The sequence below is a fragment of the Trichosurus vulpecula genome, chromosome 4, assembly GCF_011100635.1.
Source record: "Trichosurus vulpecula isolate mTriVul1 chromosome 4, mTriVul1.pri, whole genome shotgun sequence".
Taxonomy (NCBI): domain Eukaryota; kingdom Metazoa; phylum Chordata; class Mammalia; order Diprotodontia; family Phalangeridae; genus Trichosurus; species Trichosurus vulpecula.
Genome location: NC_050576.1, coordinates 440,693,412 through 440,712,447, shown reverse-complemented (window position 1 = coordinate 440,712,447; position 19,036 = coordinate 440,693,412). Strand labels below are relative to the sequence as shown.

General features: G+C 52.1%; 1 protein-coding gene across 1 annotated transcript in view; it reads left to right on the top strand.

Moving 5' to 3' along the window:
• ZZEF1 (zinc finger ZZ-type and EF-hand domain containing 1) overlaps window positions 1-9,997 on the top strand; it is a 65,916-nt gene extending 55,919 nt beyond the window's left edge. Inside the window, exons 52-56 of the mRNA XM_036754521.1 lie at window positions 696-794; window positions 2,370-2,535; window positions 4,839-4,992; window positions 5,354-5,425; window positions 8,173-9,997. Coding sequence (XP_036610416.1) covers window positions 696-794; window positions 2,370-2,535; window positions 4,839-4,992; window positions 5,354-5,425; window positions 8,173-8,247 — 566 coding nt within the window. The 3' untranslated portion in view covers window positions 8,248-9,997. The remainder of the gene's footprint in view (window positions 1-695; window positions 795-2,369; window positions 2,536-4,838; window positions 4,993-5,353; window positions 5,426-8,172) is intronic.
• The last annotated feature ends 9,039 nt before the right edge of the window (window positions 9,998-19,036 follow it).

The window sequence follows — 19,036 nt, the reverse complement described above, 5'->3', positions numbered from 1 at the left end:
AGAGGATGTCTGGTCCGGCTGCGCCTCCCCCCTTCCCCCCCATTCACTGAGGGACCAGGGCTCACGCCCAGCTTCTCTGGCTCCAAATTGTGGGGCTCTTCCTAGGGGCCGGCCCAGGAGGGCACGAGGCTTGGCCTAGATGTTGAGATCTGGAGAGTGCCCCGCGGTCATGTAGCTCGGTGACTCCCTGCTCTTCCTCTGGCCACCCCAAGTCTCTTTAAGCTGGGGTGCTTCTCTCACCCAAAAATGGTGTATGGGGCTTTCTGTGAACCTTCATGACGGAGTGAATGGAAATTAGGACTTCTGTTCTCCAGATGAGGAAACCGACTTGGTCTTGTCCCCTTGCTAGCTAGTACCTGCCAGAGAAGGTTCTGAAGCCAGCTCCCTGCTGCTTCCAGGACACCCCATTCATTACCTCCTCGGAGCAGTATTAGGTTCAGTCCATCAGCCGAGGGGTTCTAGGTAGGAGGTGGTAGGCTTCCCTGAAGTTCCATGAACTCGGGCCCAGGCTGGGGCTGGGGGCTGGGGCCTGAGGCCTGCCTGGAGAAGGAGACCCAAGGTGGAGTAAGCTGGCTACCTTCAGGAGGGAAGGCTTTCCTCATCCCTGAAGGTCTTCCTGCAGAGGTGGGTGGCCCCTTGGGGGAGGGGGTCTCCAGCCGGCCTCATCTCTGCTTTTGGCTCTTGGCTTACCACAGGAGACACGCTGTACTACAGATTCACTTCCGACATGAGCAACACGGAATGGGGTTATAAGTTCACTGTAACTGCAGGACATCTCGGCAGATTTCAGACAGGTAGGGCCGCTGTCACTGACACAGAGCCCACCCTCAGGGCGTGGATCCATCTCCCCCGAGCAAACACCTGCCGAGACACCTGTGTGCCCAGCACTGTGCCACCCACCCACTCAGAGCAGCCCGTGCATCCACACTAGACCCCCACTGACGCTTCTTCTCGTCCGCAGCCCAACAGGCCAGGGAGGGGATATCTAATGTAGCACCCCAAGCAGTCAGGGTTTCAGGATGTCTATAAATGGTCTTTTAATTATGGCCGTTCACTGGCTGAGCTATCCAGAACGGCTTCGGGTCAGGCAAGTCTTTGGGAGGCTGCGGAGCACAGTCCCACCCGCAGGACCTGGCTTCAGCCCCTTCTGCCTGTGGCATTGCTGGCCAGACCCCCACGCCCTCTGTGCACCCACTTTGTTCATGCATGGCCTCGGCTGTGTTGGCCGATGCCCTTGTCAGCACATGGCCGTCCCTCTAACAAGGAATTGGGAAAAAACAGAACGGACATGAGTGCAGGGCGCCGGGACTGCAGGCCACCATCTCTACAGAGTCAGGACGCGGGCACGAAGGGGCCAAGCGTGGTCTGGGGTGTTCATGGAAGCATTTTGTGTGGATTGTACTTTGCCGTTCCACTAGTTACAAGTCTTTGTGGCTGGTCCCCAGATGAGTCTCTGGTTTCTGGGTTTTCACCATTAAAAACAATGTGGCCCTAAGAGGGAATGGGGAGAAGAGGATGGGACGGGTGCCAAAAATGTGATGGTTGTCAGATGGACAGAAATTGGCCACTAGTTGGATAGGAGGGCGACAGGAGAGCAGGCAAGGAGGCATCTGGGAACGTGAGCCTGGAGAACAACAGGGGCCACTTCTGGAGGCCCGGAATGACCTCAGGAGGCTGCTTTGGGGGCACCGCCCTCTCCCTTTCCTTCTCTCTCTCTGTCACCACCACCCCCCCCACCCCCCACCTCTCTCTCCTGTTTCTTTTCCCTCTACCCCCACTCTGGTCCTTTTCTGTCTCCGGCTGGATCCTCTTCCAGATCATGCTCTCTGCCCATGGGTGTCCAAGATCATCTGTGCTGACCTTCCTGCCCCAGCCTCTCTGTCCTCCAATCTCACACCTCCAGCTGCCTTTCGGATGTCTCAGACAGGACGTCCAGCAGACATCTGAACCTCAGTGTGTCCAAAACAGGACTGGTCACCTTTCCCCCAAACCCTCCCCCTTGCCCCCCTTGCCCATTGCTGCAGAGGGCAACGCCCTCCTCCCAGGTGGAGGCTGGGCCTCGGTCGCCTCCACCTTGGGCAGCGCTGTTGGCTCTTACAGGCTGCACGGGCACCGCCAGTTACTTGAGTAGATGGTCAGAGCACAGTTTGTGTCATTTGTGTTGCTGGTTTGCCCCAAAGTAGGCAAGTCCTTCTGTGCCTGATCCCACCCTTCTTTTGCAGCTTCCTGATGAGCCTCCTTCCTGGAGTGGGTGGGGGGGCACATTTTGTTCCGTCTTCTTGAGGTTGCAGAATTTTGTGGTCGGGCTGCTGGACAGAGCCAGCTGCTTTGGTGACTGGGGCTGTTTCTGCTTGTTTTGTTCTTGCCAGGATTTGAGATTTTGAAGAAGTTGTTGTCAGAGGAGAGGATAATTCCTCACCTGCCCCTGGCAAAAATCTGGGCGTGGCAGGTGGGTGTGGCCTGCCGCCAGACCGGTCACCAGAGACTCAAAGCGATCCACTTACTTCTGAAGATGGTGCTGTGTGGCGCCCCCAGGTAGGTGCGCAGGTGTGTGCTCCAGTGCCAGGGTCCCGGCCTGTGGGCAGGGCCCATGTCTCCCCCTCCTTACACGGCATTCACAGCCACACTGTGTGCGCCCCCCTTCTGGGAGATGTTTCCAGCAAGAGGGGGGTGACTCCTCATCTTACAGTTGGGGGACCATTCACCCCATAGGCTTCCTTGGACCGCCTTCCTGAGCCCCTGCCCCTGCCGAAGGGAATTCTCGGGCCTGTCGAGCACGTGTCCCTGCAGTGGGTGACTGTCCTCTGGCGGGGTTTGCTTGTCTCTCTTGGGGTGGTACAGACGTGAAGCTCGAAAGGCTGTGGATTTTCACTCACCCTTTTGTCTTGCTTTAGCAGGGAGGGGCTGGGGCATGTCTCCTTTTCTCTGGGACATGGGCTGCTTGGGAGACCTGCTTCTGATGGTCTGTGTGGCCAGAGGGCACCTGCTCGTTGACTGGAGACCCAAGTACTTGGGAATTGGGGAAGTTCGGCCTGGGGTCAGATCTAGCCTCAGACACACACTATTTGTGTGACATTGGACAAGTCCTGTTTTCCTCAGTTTCCTCACCTGTAAAATGAGCTAGAGAAGGAAATTGAAAACTCCTCCACTATCTTTGCCAAGAGAACTCCAGATGGGGTCATGAATAGTGAGACACGACTGAAAATGACTGAACAGCTTCCACCGCCTTGGGAATTGTCTCCGTTGAACCTGAAACCCGAAAGGAGGAGGGATGTACCGGGGGAGGGAGGGCCATGATGGGTGCCTTCTGTTGCAGGGAGGGGGACCAGGAAGGATAGGGTGGAGCCTGCTGTCTGTCCCAAAGGGGGCCTGGGGCCGTCGTGCTGGGGTCTCCTTCATGTAGCATAGGTGGCTGAAGGCCTTCCCAGCTCCAGTCTTCTGGGCTTCTTTGGGGAAAGGCTGCCCAGATGGTGGGTTTTTCAGTGGTGCCGACCAGCAGCCAGGAATTCAGCATTTGGGAAGGGAACGACAGATGGCTAAGAAGAGAATGTCTGAGAATGAACTGAGGCTTAAAATAGTGATACTGGGCTCAGGCCTGGGATAGAGCGTACCTGCCACAGGCTACTGCTAATCTAATGACAGAAAGACCTCTCCTCAGAAAGGGAGGAAGTGGGAGAAGGGTCTGCAGACACCCTCCAGCTGGAAAGGGGGCGTTTCCTCCTCTCCTGCTCTCCTCCCAGGCCAAGTGCCATCAGCGGGGATGGGGACTGAGAGTGACCGCCCAGGGTCACCATCTGAACCCAGGTCCAGGAGCAAGCCTACCGTTAGGGAGAGATTGGGCTGCAGGACAGAGGGGGTGGCTGGGCAAGAACAGACCATGGGCAAGAGGGGCCAGTGGCACTGAGGAGCCTCATGGGGAAGACAGCATGCAGACAGAGTGAGCCAAGTCCCCTGGACACTGACCAGAGCACACCCAGCAGGGCACTCTGTCCCTTCTTGACTCGATTGATTTATATTTTAACCCTTCAGAGAGTGGAGGCAGCTCACAAGGGAGCATGTGCTGGGCCTGAGTCTGACTGACAAGGATACCCTAGCCTGGTGTGGCAAGGCTAGGGGCTGCAGGCCGCAGGAATCATGCTAGGTTTGGGGAGAGCAGATTTCCCACCAGTGGTGGCTGGGCTGCTGCCTGGGCATGTGCAGTGATGTGAGGGCCTCATGCCACACGTGTGGTTGGGTGGTGGGGGGTGTGGGTAGGTTAAGACAACGTCTCCCAATCTCGTCAAGACTCCTTGCAGCCCCTTATTCTCTTCAGGTGGGTCCTGACCCTGACACAGGCCACACCGTGGCCCCTGTTTCCAGGGGCACGGCCCGTGGCAGCTCAGAGCTCCCATGCTGGTCTGTCTTGGCACCCAGGAGCAGGGGCTACGGACAAGTGCCACCATGGCCAGCCACTGCCCATGTGTAGGAAGGCTCCCAAGCCTTCCTGCATTCCCAAGACTAGAAGGGGATTCCTCTGGGGGGATATATGGTCCGAGTCACGAGCAGGAGTGAGAGAGCAGTATGAGTCACCCTTCAGAAACGAGCTGTCCACAGCTGCACCCGCCCTGCTCCCTGCCCATGGTGGGTGCCCCGGTGAGCAGGGGAGGTGGACGGGGCCCAGCAGATGGGTTCTGCCCACAGGAGCATCTGTCCCCTTGAAGAGAAGGTGCTGGTCAGCAGCCCCCCACCCCACTGCTCTCTGGAGCTCTCCTGGGTCACCTTATGCTAGACACGGAGAAGGCATGGCATGAGATATCACTCCCAGTAACCCCAGTCTCCTTTGGCTCCTTCTGTTCTAGTGACCTCTATGACCTCACCCTGCTCAAGCCCCTCTGGCAGCTTTTTGCCCAAATGGAAAAGGGCCTGTGCCAGGATGTGAGTCCACCTAACGTCCTCCTGCCCCTGCACCGAGCCCTCACTGAGCTTTTCTTTGTTACTGAGAACAGAGTCCAGGTAAGGGGTCCGTGACTATCCTCTCCCCTGAGCACACAGAGGCTCTGGCCCGTGTGACCAGACTGCGCTCAGGGCGAGAAGAATGTTCTTGGGATTGGGAAGCTGCCAAGAGGGAACTGGGTGGTGTTTGTTTCTAGTATGATAGAACCATTTGAGCTGGGTGGGACCTTAGCAGTGATGGTCCCCCAGGTGATGGGCAGGTGACGTGACTTGCCCTGGGTCCCACGTCTAAGGCACTGCATGGCCTGCCGTGGGACATGACTTCCCCAGAGAGAGGGCACAGTCCAAACACCCCTGCCCATCCCTAACCACTGCAGCTGGGCTGATCTTCCACTTCACCAGGCTTGCTTTCTGCTCGCAGGAACTAGGCTGCTCACAAGACTACGTGCTTGCCTTAACGACAGACGACTATCTTCTCTGCTGCACGGCCCAGGTAAATCTGGGGCGCGGGGAAGGAAGAGCCCAGGAAGGGTGCTGGCAGGGGTGGGGGGGCCCTTAGCACCCTGCTCCTGGATTGTGTCCTCCTCAGAGAGAAAAAACCAACCTTAGCATCCAGTGCCTGCTAGAACCTTCTCTCAAGACACAGCAGAAGGGGCCCATCCATGCCCTGAAGTTGCTGATGGGAGATAGCAGTCTCGGGGGGAGCCATGGAACCCCAGTGCTATGCACAGATTGGGGCTGGGCCCAAGAGGAGGTCAGAAAGATCCAGGTTCCAGGTCCAAGCGTCCTTCAGGTCTGCCCTCGGGCCCCTGGGCAGAATGGCCTGGAAAGGACGGAGGCCTGGCCTGCTGAGCCCATCGATAGCAGGAAAAATGAGAAAAGGCAAACGTCCCCATTGTTACAAAGTGGCCGGCAAGGGATGGTGCGTGAACCGCCAGAAACAGAAGGGGGGTGGTGCTTTTGGACCATCTGGTTGCATCAGGGCAGTGCTGCCTTCAAGAGAGCCCACCAAGAGTGGAGGGAGTCTTGGGTGCTGTGAGAAGCGTGTGTGCAAGAGGGTCAAGAGAATTGGACAGTGTGGCAGATGGCAGATCGAGACGCACTTGGTGCCACTCCATCTAGTGTAGCAGGCGGCAGATGCCCCCCACGATCTATCTGGTCATCACAGGGTGAGAAAGGAGACCATATCTAGCTGGATCGTAGGCAAGAATCACCAGGCTTAAGAGACAAGGGTGGTGGGGAGCGTCAGCGCCAAATAGCCCGGATGCTGCTCTTGCTAACGTTTCTCGGACGATATTGGGCAGTAGTGGTGCTGACGGGTAACCCTGCTTCACCCCTGATCTTACTGGGAAGGCTTCTAGCTCGTCCCTGTTATACATAATGCTTGCAGTTAAGGAAAACTCCATTTATTCCTGTGCTTTCTAGTGTTCTTAATAGGAATGAGTACTGTATTTGTTGAAGGCTCTTTCTGCCTCTATTGAGATAAATCATTATGATCTTTCTTGTTATTATCGATGTGGGCAGTTATGCTGTTTCCCTAACAATGAACCAGCGCTGCTTCCTGGTGTAAATCCCGCCGATGGTAGGATAGGAGGTGACACGTTGCCGCGATCTCCTGGCCGCTATTTTATTTAAAATGTTTGCGATGGTGTTCATTCTGTTTTTGCTCACCCTGGTGTACGTGTCAGCGCGCATTGCGCCCTAAAGGGAATGTGGCAGTACTTGGTGGCCTATTTTTCCAAATAGTTGTATAGCATTGGTGTTAACTGCTCTTTAAATGTTCAGTAGAATCGACTTGCGATTCCAGGCGGCCCTGGGGATTTTTTCTTAGGAGCTGATTGATGGCTTGTTCAACTTCTTTTTCTTCTTTCTTTAATCAAATTATCCAGTGGATTATCCATTTTATTTGGTTTCTTTTAATTTTATTGGTATCTCCTTTGGTTTTTCAGGATTCCCAATTTGGTGTTTAATTGGAGATTTTAAAAATTTATTTTCCTAGTTTCTTTAGTTGCAGTCTGCCCTTTCTGGTGTGATGCTTTAATTGCGCGTAATAGAGCTTGTGGTTTTCTGTATGATCACTTTTAAAATCTTCCTGGGATTGTTTTTGATGATGACTCGTTTTAGAAATGAAGGAGCTAGCTAGAGTCAGGAAGACCTGAGTTCGTATCTGGCCTCAAACACCTCCCTAGCTGTGCGACCCTGGCCAAGTCACTTAACCCTGTTTGCCTCAGTTTCTCGTCTGTAAAATGGGGACGGACATGACAAACACTCCACCATGGATTTGTCGATGGGATCGCAAAGAGTTCAGTGTGACTGAACGGCAGCTTTAGAATAAAAAGAAAGCTCTGTGTGCCTCAGGCCTCAGTCTGTGATGCCAGGAGAGGCAGCATGGTGTTGGTGCACGTGGGCCTGAGGTCAGATCCTGCTTCTGACATTGACTATCGGGGGCTATTCATTTAATGTCTTTGAACCTCGGTCTCCTCATCTGTAAAGTGGAACGATAGCCCAGCAGTGTCTGCTTCCCAGGGCCATCAGGAGGCCCAGCGAGGTCACGGAGGTGAAGAAGGCACTTTCCAGCCCTCGAGCTCTGCAGAAATGTTGGCTTCTAGAGAGCCTTCGTGGGGGGGCGCCTGCCCTCGGTGAAAGCTTTGAGTTTAAGTGGGGTCCGTAAAATCAATACCCATCTAGGAGACATTTATTATGTACCTGCTGTATACAGCCTGCCAGGGAGGTGGGAGAGGTGGGGGAGGGGGTGAGCAGACATTTATTATGTACCCGCTGTATACAGCCTGCCAGGGAGGTGGGAGAAGTGGGGGAGGAGGTGAGCGGATGCATTTATTATGTACCTGCTGTGTGCCTGTCAGGGAGGTGGGAGAGGTGGGGGAGGACATGAGGGAGGGGGTGAGCAGACCTGCTGAGGAGGGGCAGTAACAGGAGGTGGGGAGCAGTGAGAAGGGCCTTTTGACCATGGAATGCATGAAAGGCTTATTACTCTAGTATAGATCTGGACCAGGCTTTTAGATACTTGGGGATATCATCTGCCTCCAGGAGAGAAAACCTTCCCCTCCCCTTTCATTTCAGCACTTCAGGGCTGTTCCTCGGAGGCCCGGCGAAGGCCCAGCATGTGGATGGGGTGTCACAGCACCCCACGGTCTCCCCTTCCTCTCCCCCCTGCACTGGGCCACTGTCCCGGAAGCCCTTACTCTCCAGGATTGCTGATCACTGCCTTTCTCCCCACAGGCTTTGAGAAACATTGCCGCCATCAGTCTCGCCATTGACTACCCAAACAAATCGACCAGTGTCTGGAAGGGCTAACGTCGCCGCCGGCCCCCTTGGCAGAAGGCGTGTCCTCTGCTTCACTGTGCGCCCGGACCAGGGCGTAGGGGAGTATATTAGTCCCAACGAACACGTGCTTACGTTATCCAGACAGTCCAATGAGAAGAGCCATCGTGGAAGGTCACTTCTGAAAGGCCTTCCTCCTCTGGGGAGAGAGCCCTTGGGCTCCGTCCTTGGGGGCGGTTTGTTTCTTGTGGCTGTGGATAAGCTTTAGCTGTGCTGGCAGAGAGACCCTTTTGGGGCCAGCCCTGGAGGACCGTGGGCGGACAAGTGACCTTCCAAGAACCAAACAGACCTGACACTGGTGTGCTCGGACCCTGGTGTCTGATGGTGGCTGAGCTTCCTCCCCCTCAGCCCCTGGAGCACTTTCACTCGCACACGGGCTCCTCAAGGCATTTGCTGCTCAGGCCGCACGGCGTCTGCGGGGGACAGAAGGCGGTGGACTATGGCTCACCGAGGGGCTGACTGAGGCCAGCCCTCTTGTTGAAAACATAAAGGATTCTCCCCATTTTTTCCCTCTTCCATTACTGGTGACTTCACATTTGAAAGGGGCAGTACTGATCAGGTTGACCTGCAACCATGGCCTGACTGGAACGGTTCTGAAATCAGCGCAGTAACTGGGTTGGTCCAAATGTCCGCTTTGATCTCAGTCTTCAGCTGTTGGTTACCCAAGAAATAGGAAGTCAGGGTCCGAGGAGGTGGTGCCTATGTTCTCACTGCACCCCAAGGGGGACACCTACCTCCCTGGCCTGGCTGTGACTTTGTGCGCCACCGTTAGGAATGCCTGGATCAGAGTCGGCTAAGACTCCAGGTCCAACGAAGAGGCCGGTGGTGGGTCTGTGTGTGTCTTCCTTCCCCCGCTCTGCTCCGCAGTTCAAAACTTGACTTTGTGAGGCCAAAACCAGTGTGGCCAGAGAGACCTTGGCCTAGGGTCTGAAGAGAAGGACTTCCTGCTCGGGCTTGTGGGTGTCCCGCCTGCCCCCCCCCCCCCCCAGCGCTGTCTGATCAGGTGCCCTGTGGGTGCTCGGTCCTAGCTCCTGCACATGATCCCAGAGTAAAGCAAAGGTGCCTGGGGGTGGGGGGGAGGGGGTGGCGGCGAATGCACCACTCAGATCTGCTGAAGGACCTTGGCAGGAGCTTTGTTTTGTTTCTGACATCAGGAAGATCAGTTGTGAATAAACCCTGATCTCATCAGAGATGGTTCCCACTCTGCTGGCTTTTTGTTGCATCGGGGCAGTCACAGGAAAGCCGAGCAGACTGCCTTGTGTCGGCCGATGGCCCCCTTTCTCCTAAAGGACTGTGACCCCCTCGGACACGACAGAGTGTCCAGTTCACACTGCCTTATAGCTGACTTCTGGGATTGTCGCTGATTTGGACAGGAGCGCAGGAATGTTCTTTGGGCCCTGACCAGTGATGCCTGTGGGGGGAAGGGAAGGGGGGACACAGGTATTGCTGAGAGGTATGCTAGAAATATGTGCCTAATGAAGATTAAAACAGTTCTTTGCTCCAAATGATTTACGATGTAAAAAACTATACTGCTAATGAGACGCGACTTATTTTCATTAAACAGTTTGAGATTTCTTTTCTTACGGGTTTCCTATTTTGGATTTTTATTTGGTTAAAGAGAAAGCATTGAGATGATACCAGTTGCGTTCAGGCTGTAAAAAGAAAGGTGTGGGTATACTATACAAATGAAGAGAAATATATTGTAAAAATTCTATATAAAAAAGCACGTGTCTGGCCTTATTTTTTCCACCGCCCTGCTTCTCAGCCTGCCGGCCCGGGCCTCCTGAGACCCCACCCCTTCTACTGAGTAGGTGCAGCCGCTGGGGAAGGGAGATGGGTGGAGAATGAGGTTTTGAACCTTGGTAAGGGGGTGGTGGTGGTGAAGTCCTCGGCAGAAATGGGGAAGTTTGGCTGGGGGAGGGGGAAGAGGAGATAAGTCCCATTTAGAGGTGGTTTTGAGATGCTTCCGGTGGAAATGTCCAACAGGCTTTAATAATAGAATCAGGGTTCAAGGGAGAAGGTAGCACTGGATCTGTGGACCTGGAGGCAACCTGCATAGAAACCACTGATCCCATGGAGGGGTGGTGCGGGAAAACCCCTCGGAGACAGCCATTCACACTCAGTGCCCATTCAAGGACCACCATCTGCAGCTCTTGGGTCCTTGTGGGTGAAGGGCTTCCAAGGTGGGCATCAGACTTGGGCCCTACTATGACCCAGATGTCCCAGACGCCCCTGACCCAAGTCTGGTCCCGACTGTGTCTGGAGATCATGGTGGCCTCCTGTCTCAGCAGCTTTGGAGCGAGTCTGCACTCCGGAGGTGGAAAGGTCCCCCGGCTAATGGGGGCAGCCCTTCCCTCCCTAACCCCTACTGCCCAAGCCTTAATGTGTTCGTCACTTGGGGCTGCGTTACCCTTGAGGTCGAATTAGGAGAAAGCCGAGTTCTTTGCGACCTCCCCAATTTTCCTCCACAAGATGAAGGGCTTGGCCATTCCCAGGGCTCAATGCGCTGGGGTGGGGACCAAGCAGGACAAGATGCATCAGACTCTGAGACCGCTGAGGCCACTCCTGTCCTCTGGTCCCCTTTCAGTGGCTCCTCCCACTTGTCCTAACATCAGGCAGAGGCAGACGACAGAGGAAAGCCTTCCCTTCCCCGTCTTGACGCCTTGGAGAAGCAGCTCCGGGCCCATTTGCCCACAGAAGGTGGTTGTGTTTGTGTTTGTCCTTCGTTTTCAGAGAGGACCATGACCTCAGGGAGATGATGACATGACTCGCAGCTGACTTGGGTTTGAGTGAGGGAGGACTGTGCAAGGTCACCAGCCTTACTTTCTCCTCCAGAGCCATCGGGGTCCAGTGGCCTGATATTCATCAGGACTGGAGATGACGCAGGATGCGATGGGAGAGCCCACGGAAGGTGGGCTGCCAAACCCCAGCCTTGGGTTCCTCCATCAACTTCGGCTCCTGGCGGTGCTGCTGAACGCAGGTAGAGGACATCAGGGACCTGGGACTGCGCTGCTGGAGGCAATCCTCCCCATCCCTAATAGCTCACCTCACCTCCACCTTCCAAACCCCAATCCTCCGGAGACCTCCCCCGGCTCTGCCTCCCCGCCTTCTCAGCTGAGAGCTTTGCCCCACGGCCCCTTCTCCCCACCAGTCACGCGCCTTCTGGCCCCGCACCTCCTCCTCCCGCTCTCACTCCCCACCAAGGCCGGCCTCTGTCTGCACTTCGTCCAGTGACCTGGGACTCCTGGTTGCACCTCCCAGAGCTGGAAGAGGGTTTTGGCTGCGGGATAGAGGAGGTGGGGAGCCTGGGTGCGGACAGGGGATCATGAAGGAGGATGTGGGGGGCGGGGGGGGCGGAGAGACAGGGAAGGCTTGAGGCAGGCCGGTGGCTCAGGAAGGAGGTTCAGGGTGGACTCCGCGGCCCTGGTACCTGGCCGGCCCGGGTAAGGGGGAAGGGGGGAGGTGTCCGAGGGCTGGGAGGGCAGCGGGTTTAGGCGGCTCCAGGATTCGGGGACAGCTGATCTGTCCTAGACGGCTTGAGCTTGGAGCGCCGGGAGGCCGACCAGGTGATGACGCCCATCAGGCGGCTGTCCTCACAGATAGAGCTGGAATTCAGAAGACCTCTGGGAGGGGTAGAAGCCGCAGCTCTGCGAGGCTTCGATGAGCGAATGCGAGAAAAGCCTTGATGCACAGCGGCCCCACCGCAGGGGCTCGCTCTAGTTCAGAGGATGGCGCCAGGGCGCCACCATGCCCAGAGCAGGCGCCCCGAGTCAAGGGAGCCGGGTTCAGATCCAGCCTCAGACACACTGACTAGCCAAGCAGGGACTTGTCTGCCTCAGTCTTGTCAACCGTAAAAGGAAGGCTCTGTTGTTACCCCGTTTTACAGATGGGGACACTGAGGTCGAGGAGGGGGCAGGCACCTGCCCACGGTTACAGGGAGAGTTTCCCCCTGTGCCGGGGCCAGTGTGTGCGTGATCCTGCGGACGTGGACGGGTGTGCCCTTTGCCTGTCTGCCAGGAACGGCTCCTGTGGCCGGGCTCGAGGACAAGCTGGACTCTGTGGCCCGGGCCAAGCATCCGCTTTGCTGCCGCCTTTGGGATCTGCCTCGGGGCTAGCGGTCCAGCCAGAGCGCTTCCCTCGAGTCCGGCTTGCGGCGGCCTCGGGTGCTGCGCAGGGGAAGGGAGGAAGCCGCATCTGGGGCCTGACTGGAGGCTCAGGAACGACTCTGATTGTGTCCTGGCCGGCTCTCACCAGGCTCGCTCCCCTGCCTCCATCGCAGCAGCCTGGCTGTAGAGCTGGGCAGGGGCACTCCCTCTGCTCTGTGCTCTCCCAACCCCTGAGCTCAGAGCCTTCTGCCAGCTGGGGCCCATTGCTCCCTTTCTCTGACTCAGAAGGGCCAGTCTGCAGCTCCCCCCCCAGTCCTCCTGCTGTCCCTCTCATCTGGAAATGTTCCTGTGCATGAATGAGGGTCCCAGAGCCTTGGGAGAATAGTATAGATGGGGGTCTTCCAGAGGAGGCTAGGTCATCTTGGGTTCTGTGGGCAGCTTGTGGGGTTATTGGTCAGGTCACAGTGCCTTTGCGGGGGGTATGTCTCCCCATCTGACTCAGGGGAGACAGGTGCCCCTCCCTTAATGAGAAAGACCCACTCCAGCACTTGGCTCATTTTCCAGTGTCTATGGAAATGCTCCAAGACTCATCTGGAAGGGTTTTGGTGGGAGGACCTCCCCCCGCCCCCCCGCCTGCCTATCATGCCAGACTTTGGTCTGCCTGAGCCAGACTTTTCAAGTAAAGAAGAGGGGCATGAGGTGTCCCAAAAACACATGCAAACCATGGGAGAGGAATGGAACCCAGAGGTCACCCTTGTAACTTCTGGTTTGTTGCACCGGAGTGAGAGTGAAGCTCAGCCCAGCGCAGGCCACACCAGCACAGCTCCAGCCCCAACAAACCAGGAGCAGTCCCTCAGATCCCTCAGCTGTGCCCACCCCTGGAGCGCTGACCCTCACCAACTCCCACCCCACCCCAGGATAGAGCCAGCTGCTGGACTAAGTTGAAAAAGGCAGGGCTGTTGTCCTGAAGAGGAGCCTGACCAGCCCATGCCTTCCACTAGCCTTGGCATGGAGCAGAGAGTCATCAGGTCTCGAAGGGTGAGGGTTAACTGACCAGCAGCCGGGCTAAGCCGGCATAGCCCAGGTGAAACAGGTCGCACAAAGTGGAACCAGGTGGTCATGGCAGGATGCGCACTTGAAGAGATGGAACTAAGCACATCAGGTACAGACTTCAGTAGACTGCAAAGGCTGGGGAGGGAATCTGGACTGGGTCTTGAGAGCAGGGAGGAGCCATGGAGAGTTGTTGAGCAGAAGCTAGCAATAACAAACAAGGTGCATTGGGAAGCAGGAAGGTGGTCTTATCAGGTCTGGGCCATGGGACTTTCTCCCCCTACCCCCTCCAAGGAGCCCTGGATTTTCTAAGACCTAGCTGAGCTGACCTTGAATACAATTCTCTGCAAGTAGATGCTGCTGTCTCCCTAGCTCACAGGAGACCAGGACCCACCTCGTTGGTCATAAGGGAGGTAGCTGAGGCAGTGCAAAGAGGGAAAGTGGATGACCCAAGGTCGGCAACCAGGCTTGAACCCAAGTCTTCAGAATAGTGCTCGCCATTCCACCGGGGCATACCTCCCCCTGCCAAAAATCCAATACAGAATTTCTTACAGCCAAAGACTTTACTGTATTTATTAACACAAACCCCCATTTATGAAGGGTGTTAAGGACAGCAAAGGGTTCTCCTCACTAAAACCTGTGGTGTAGGGAGTTCAGAGATGATTGTCACTGTGGTCTAACGAAGAAGCTGAAGCCAAGAAGTGAGCAAAACCAACTGAGAAGTATCAGAGTGAACACTGAACTGAGGGGAGAGAAAGGAGGTGGTGGTCCTGAGGGAAAGGCAGTGGAAGGAAGATTGGCTGAAAAGTTCCAGGATGGGACTATGATATTCCAAAGAGTGGAGGAGCTGGGTTGGAAACCAAGAAAAACCTACCCAGCAAAGCTAAGTGTGTGCTCCTGCAAGGGGGAAAATGATATTTAGTTAATGAAAAGACTTCCAGACATTCTTGAGGAAAACAATGGAAATGAGCACAAAATATAACCTACAAGAATCAGGAGAAACATAAAAAGGTAAGCATGGAAGCCCGGTTGTAATGGATTTGCTAAGGTCACACTTCATTTCTTATGTGGGAAAATGTTATCTGTAACTCTTAAGAATGTTGTCATTATTTGGGGAGTTTGAAACAGCAGGCTTGGGGTTGACTTGAGGATGATGGGAAGATCTAAAAACTTAGATTGGATAAGGAGAGGTAAAATGAAGCAATTATCTCACACAAATGAGGTTTGAATGGAAAAACTGATTTGGTGGAGGCGGGCAGTGCTGAAACCTTATTCTTAGCAGAGCTGGGTGAAAGAGGGATTAACATACACATGTAAAAGTGTGTAAACGTTTTCTTAACTTACAGAGGAAAAGGAGGGCAAGGGGATAGGATAAAGGAGAGACTCTCTTAGAAAGATGTTCAAATTAGGGAGCCAGTGGTCAGAAGTAAACTAGATTTCTGAGGACTGGTAGGATAGAGAGAGAGAGAGAGAGAGAGAGAGAGGAGAGAGGTAGGGGGAGAGAGAGAGAGAGAGAGAGAAGGGTCGGAGATATGGAGGAGAGGGAGGAGAGAGAGAGAGAGAGAGAGAGAGAGAGAGAGAGAGAGAGAGAGAGAAGGAAAAATAGGATGGAGAGAAAAACACACAACTGGTAATTATAACTTTGAACTTTGAATATGAACAGGACAAATTCACCCATAAAATGAAAACAGCAGAATAGATCAATACCCAAAATCCAACAATTTTTTTTTTACAAGGAAGGAACACATTGAAAAATGAGAGATATAGAGCAGAGTCAAGATGGCAGAGTTAAGGCAGAGACTTGCCTGAACTCTCCCCCAAACCCCTCCAAACACTTTTAAATAATGACTTTAAACAAATTCTGGAGCAGTAGAACCCACAAAAGGAAGGGGTGAAACAATTTTCCAGCCAAAGACAACTTGGAAGGTCGGCAGGAAAGGTCTATCACGGCAGGGTAAGATGGGAGCTCAGTCTGGCAGAGGCCATGCTAGCACAGGCAAGGTCCCAGCAAACCAGGAGCAGGCCCCAGGAGCCACTGAATCAGCCACGGCAGTGGCTACTTCCAGGGCTCTCAGCCCATAGATGGTGAGGGGTCCAATGACTGGTCAGGAGATGATGGGGGTCTCTTTGCTGGCACTGCATGTATGGCTTTGCCCATACGTGGATCTGGGTGGCAGACCTGGGGTGAGGAGGAACACGAGCCCAGCAGAGCTTGTGGCTACAATGCAGCAGTGACCCTTCTCACAGTTCCAGGGCAGAAAAGAGTGTTTTTTTTTCACTCACAGACCAGAGCACAGGCCAGGAGAGGCGCAAACACCTCTCCTTAGGTCATATCACCTTGAAAGAACTGAAAACTTACAGGTCTACAGAAGTATCTTGGAAAACAGCTGCACAAAACCCCTAAAGCTTGGAAGAATGCACCCTCCACCCTGGGAGCACAGCCCTACTTTAACAAAGAGTTAAACATGAAGAAATAGACTGGGAAAAAGAGCAAATAACAGAAAAAATTCTCACCATAGAAAATTACCATGGTGACAAGGAAGATCAAAACACACACTCAGGAGAAGACAGCAAAGTCAAAGTTCCTGCATTCAAAGCCTCCAAGAAATATATTAATTGGTCTCAGGCCATGGAAGAGCTCAAAAAGGATTTTGAAAATCAAGTTAAGAGAGGTAGAGGAAAAATTGGGAAGAGAAATAAGAGTGATGCAAGAAAATCATGAAAAAAGAATCAATAGCTTGCTAAAGGAGACCCAAAAAATACGGAAGAAAATGACACCTTAAAAAAAAGACTAGGCCAAATGATAAAAGAGGCACAAAAAGCCAATGAGGAGAGGAATGCCTTGAAAATCATAATTGGCCAAGCAGAAAAGAGGCACAAAAATTCACTGACAACAAAAACTCCCTAAAAAGTAGAATTGGCTAAATGGAAAAGGAAGTACAAAAGTTCACTGGTGAAAATAATTCCTTAAAAATTAGAATGGAGCAAGTGGAAGCTAATGACTTAATGAGAAATCAAAAAATGATAAAACAAAACCAAAAGAACAAAAAAATAGAAGACAATGTGAAATATCTCACTGGAAAAACAATCAACCTGGAAAATAGACCCAGGAGACATAATTTTAAAATCCTTGAACTGCCTGAAAGTCATTATCAGAAAAAAAGCCTAGACATCATCTTTCAAGAAATTATCAAGAAAAATTGCCCTGATATTCTAGAACCAAAGCATAAAATAGAAACTGAAAGAATCTACCAATCACCTCCTGAAAGAGACCCTAAAATGAAAACTCCCAGTAATATTTTAGCCACATTCCAGAGCTCCCGGGTCAAGGAGAAAAATACTGCAAGCAGCCAGAAAGAAACAATTCAGGAGAGCAAAGGAGCTAGGATCACAACCAAGAATCCCCTATCCAGCAACACTGAGTATAATCTTCCAGTGGGAAAAATGTACATTCAACAAGATAGAGGACTTTCAAGCGTCCTGATGAAAAGAGCAGAGCTGAATAGAAATTTGATGTTCAAATAGAAGACTCAAGAGACATATGAAAAGGTAAGCAGGAAAGGGAAATCCTAAGGGACTTAATAAGGCTAAACTGTTTACATTCCTACATGTAACTCATAAGAACTTTCTCATTATCAGGGTAGTTAGCGAAAGTATGTATAGACAGAGGGCACAGGTGTGAGTTCAATATGAAGGGATGATATCTAAAAAAGTAAAATTAAGAGATGAGAGACGAACGTGCTGTGAGAAAGGGAAAGGGAGAGATAGAATGGGGTGAATTATCTTACGTAAAGGAGGCAGTGGAGGGGAAGAAGGGGGTTTGAGGAGGGACAGGGTTAAAGGAGAGAGAGAAGAGAATAAATGAGGGGAATAGGATGGAAGGAAATACAGTTACCAATAGTAACTGTGAGAAAAAATTGAAGCAAGTTTCTCCAGGCCTCATTTCTCAAACATGTAGAGAACTGAGTCAAATTTATAAAAATAAGAGCCAGCTGATAAATGATCAAAAGATATGAACAGTTTTCAGACGAAGTAGTCAAAGCTATCTATAGCCATGTGAAAAAAATACCGTAACTCACTATTGATTGGAGAAATGCAAATTATAATAATTCTGAGATACTGCCTCATACCTATTAGATTGGCTGATAGGACAGAAAAGGTAAATGACAAATGGGGAGGGGATGTGGGAAAATTAGACATTAATGCACTGTTGGTGGAGTTGTGAACTGATTCAACCATTCTTTAATGCCACTTGGAACTACACCCAAAAGGCTACAAAACCATACATACCCTTTGACTAGCAATACCACTAATAGGTCTGTATCCCAAAAGAGATTTAAAAAAAGCAAGATGGAAAAGGACCGACATGTACAAAAGTATTCATAGCAGCTCTTTTCTGGTGGCAAAGACTTTGAATTTGAGGGATCGCCCACGTCAGTCAGGGAATGTCTGAACAAATTGTGGTATGTGATTGTGATGGAATACTGTTGTGCTGCAAGAAATGAAGAGCAGGACACCCTCAGAAAACCTGGAAGGACTGACAGAAGCGGGTGCAAAATGAGATGTATACAAAGTCACAACAGTGTTGTGAGATGATTAGCAGTGAATGACTCAGCTCTCCTCAGCCATACAACAAGCCAACACAATTCTGAAGGACTTAGGATGAAGGAAGCGATGAATTGATGGTGCCTGAACACAGATTGAAGAATCCTTTTTTTACTTTCTTTAGGTTATTTCTTTGGTGTATGTTTTCTTTCACAGCATGACTATTATGGAAATATTTGACATGATTAATAACCTATATTGAATTGCTTGCCTTCTCAGTGGGGGATGGGGGTGGGGAGGGAGGAAGGGAGAGAATTTGGAATTCAAACTTTTGGGTCTTTTAAGGAGAATGACTTCATTTTTTTCAATATTGACTTTTATAAGATTTTTGAGTTCCAATTTTTTTCTCCCTTTCTCCTTCCCTCCCATCCTCCCTCCCCAAGACAGCAACCAATCTGATATAGGCTATACATGTGTTAAACATATTTCCACATTAGTCATGTGGAAGAAGAATCAGAACAAAAGGGAAAAAACCACAAGAAAGAAAAAACAAGAAACAAAAAACGGTGCAAATAGTCTGCTTTGATCTGCGTTCAGACGCCACAGTTCTTTCTGTGGAGGCAGACAGCATTCTCCATCGTGAATTTTTGGGGGAATATCTTGGATTATTGTATTGTTGAGAGGAGCTAAGTGAGTCTAACAAACTTAGTTATCACACGCTGTGGCTGGTACTGTGTACAGTGTTCTCCCGGTTCTGCTCACTTCACTCAGCATCAGTTCATGACAGTCTTTCTAGGTTTTTCTGAAATCTGCCCGCTCATCATTTCTTACAGCACAATGGTATGACATCACAATTAGACACCACAACTTGTTCAGCCATTCCCCAATTGATGGGCATCCCCTCAATTTCCAGTTCTTTGAGATCACAAAAAGAGCTGCTATCAATATTTTTGTACATGTGGGTCCTTTTCCTATTTTGATGATCTCTTTGGGATACAGACCTAGAAGTGGTATTGCTGGATCAAAGGGTATGTGCAGTTTTATAGCCCTTTGGGTATAGT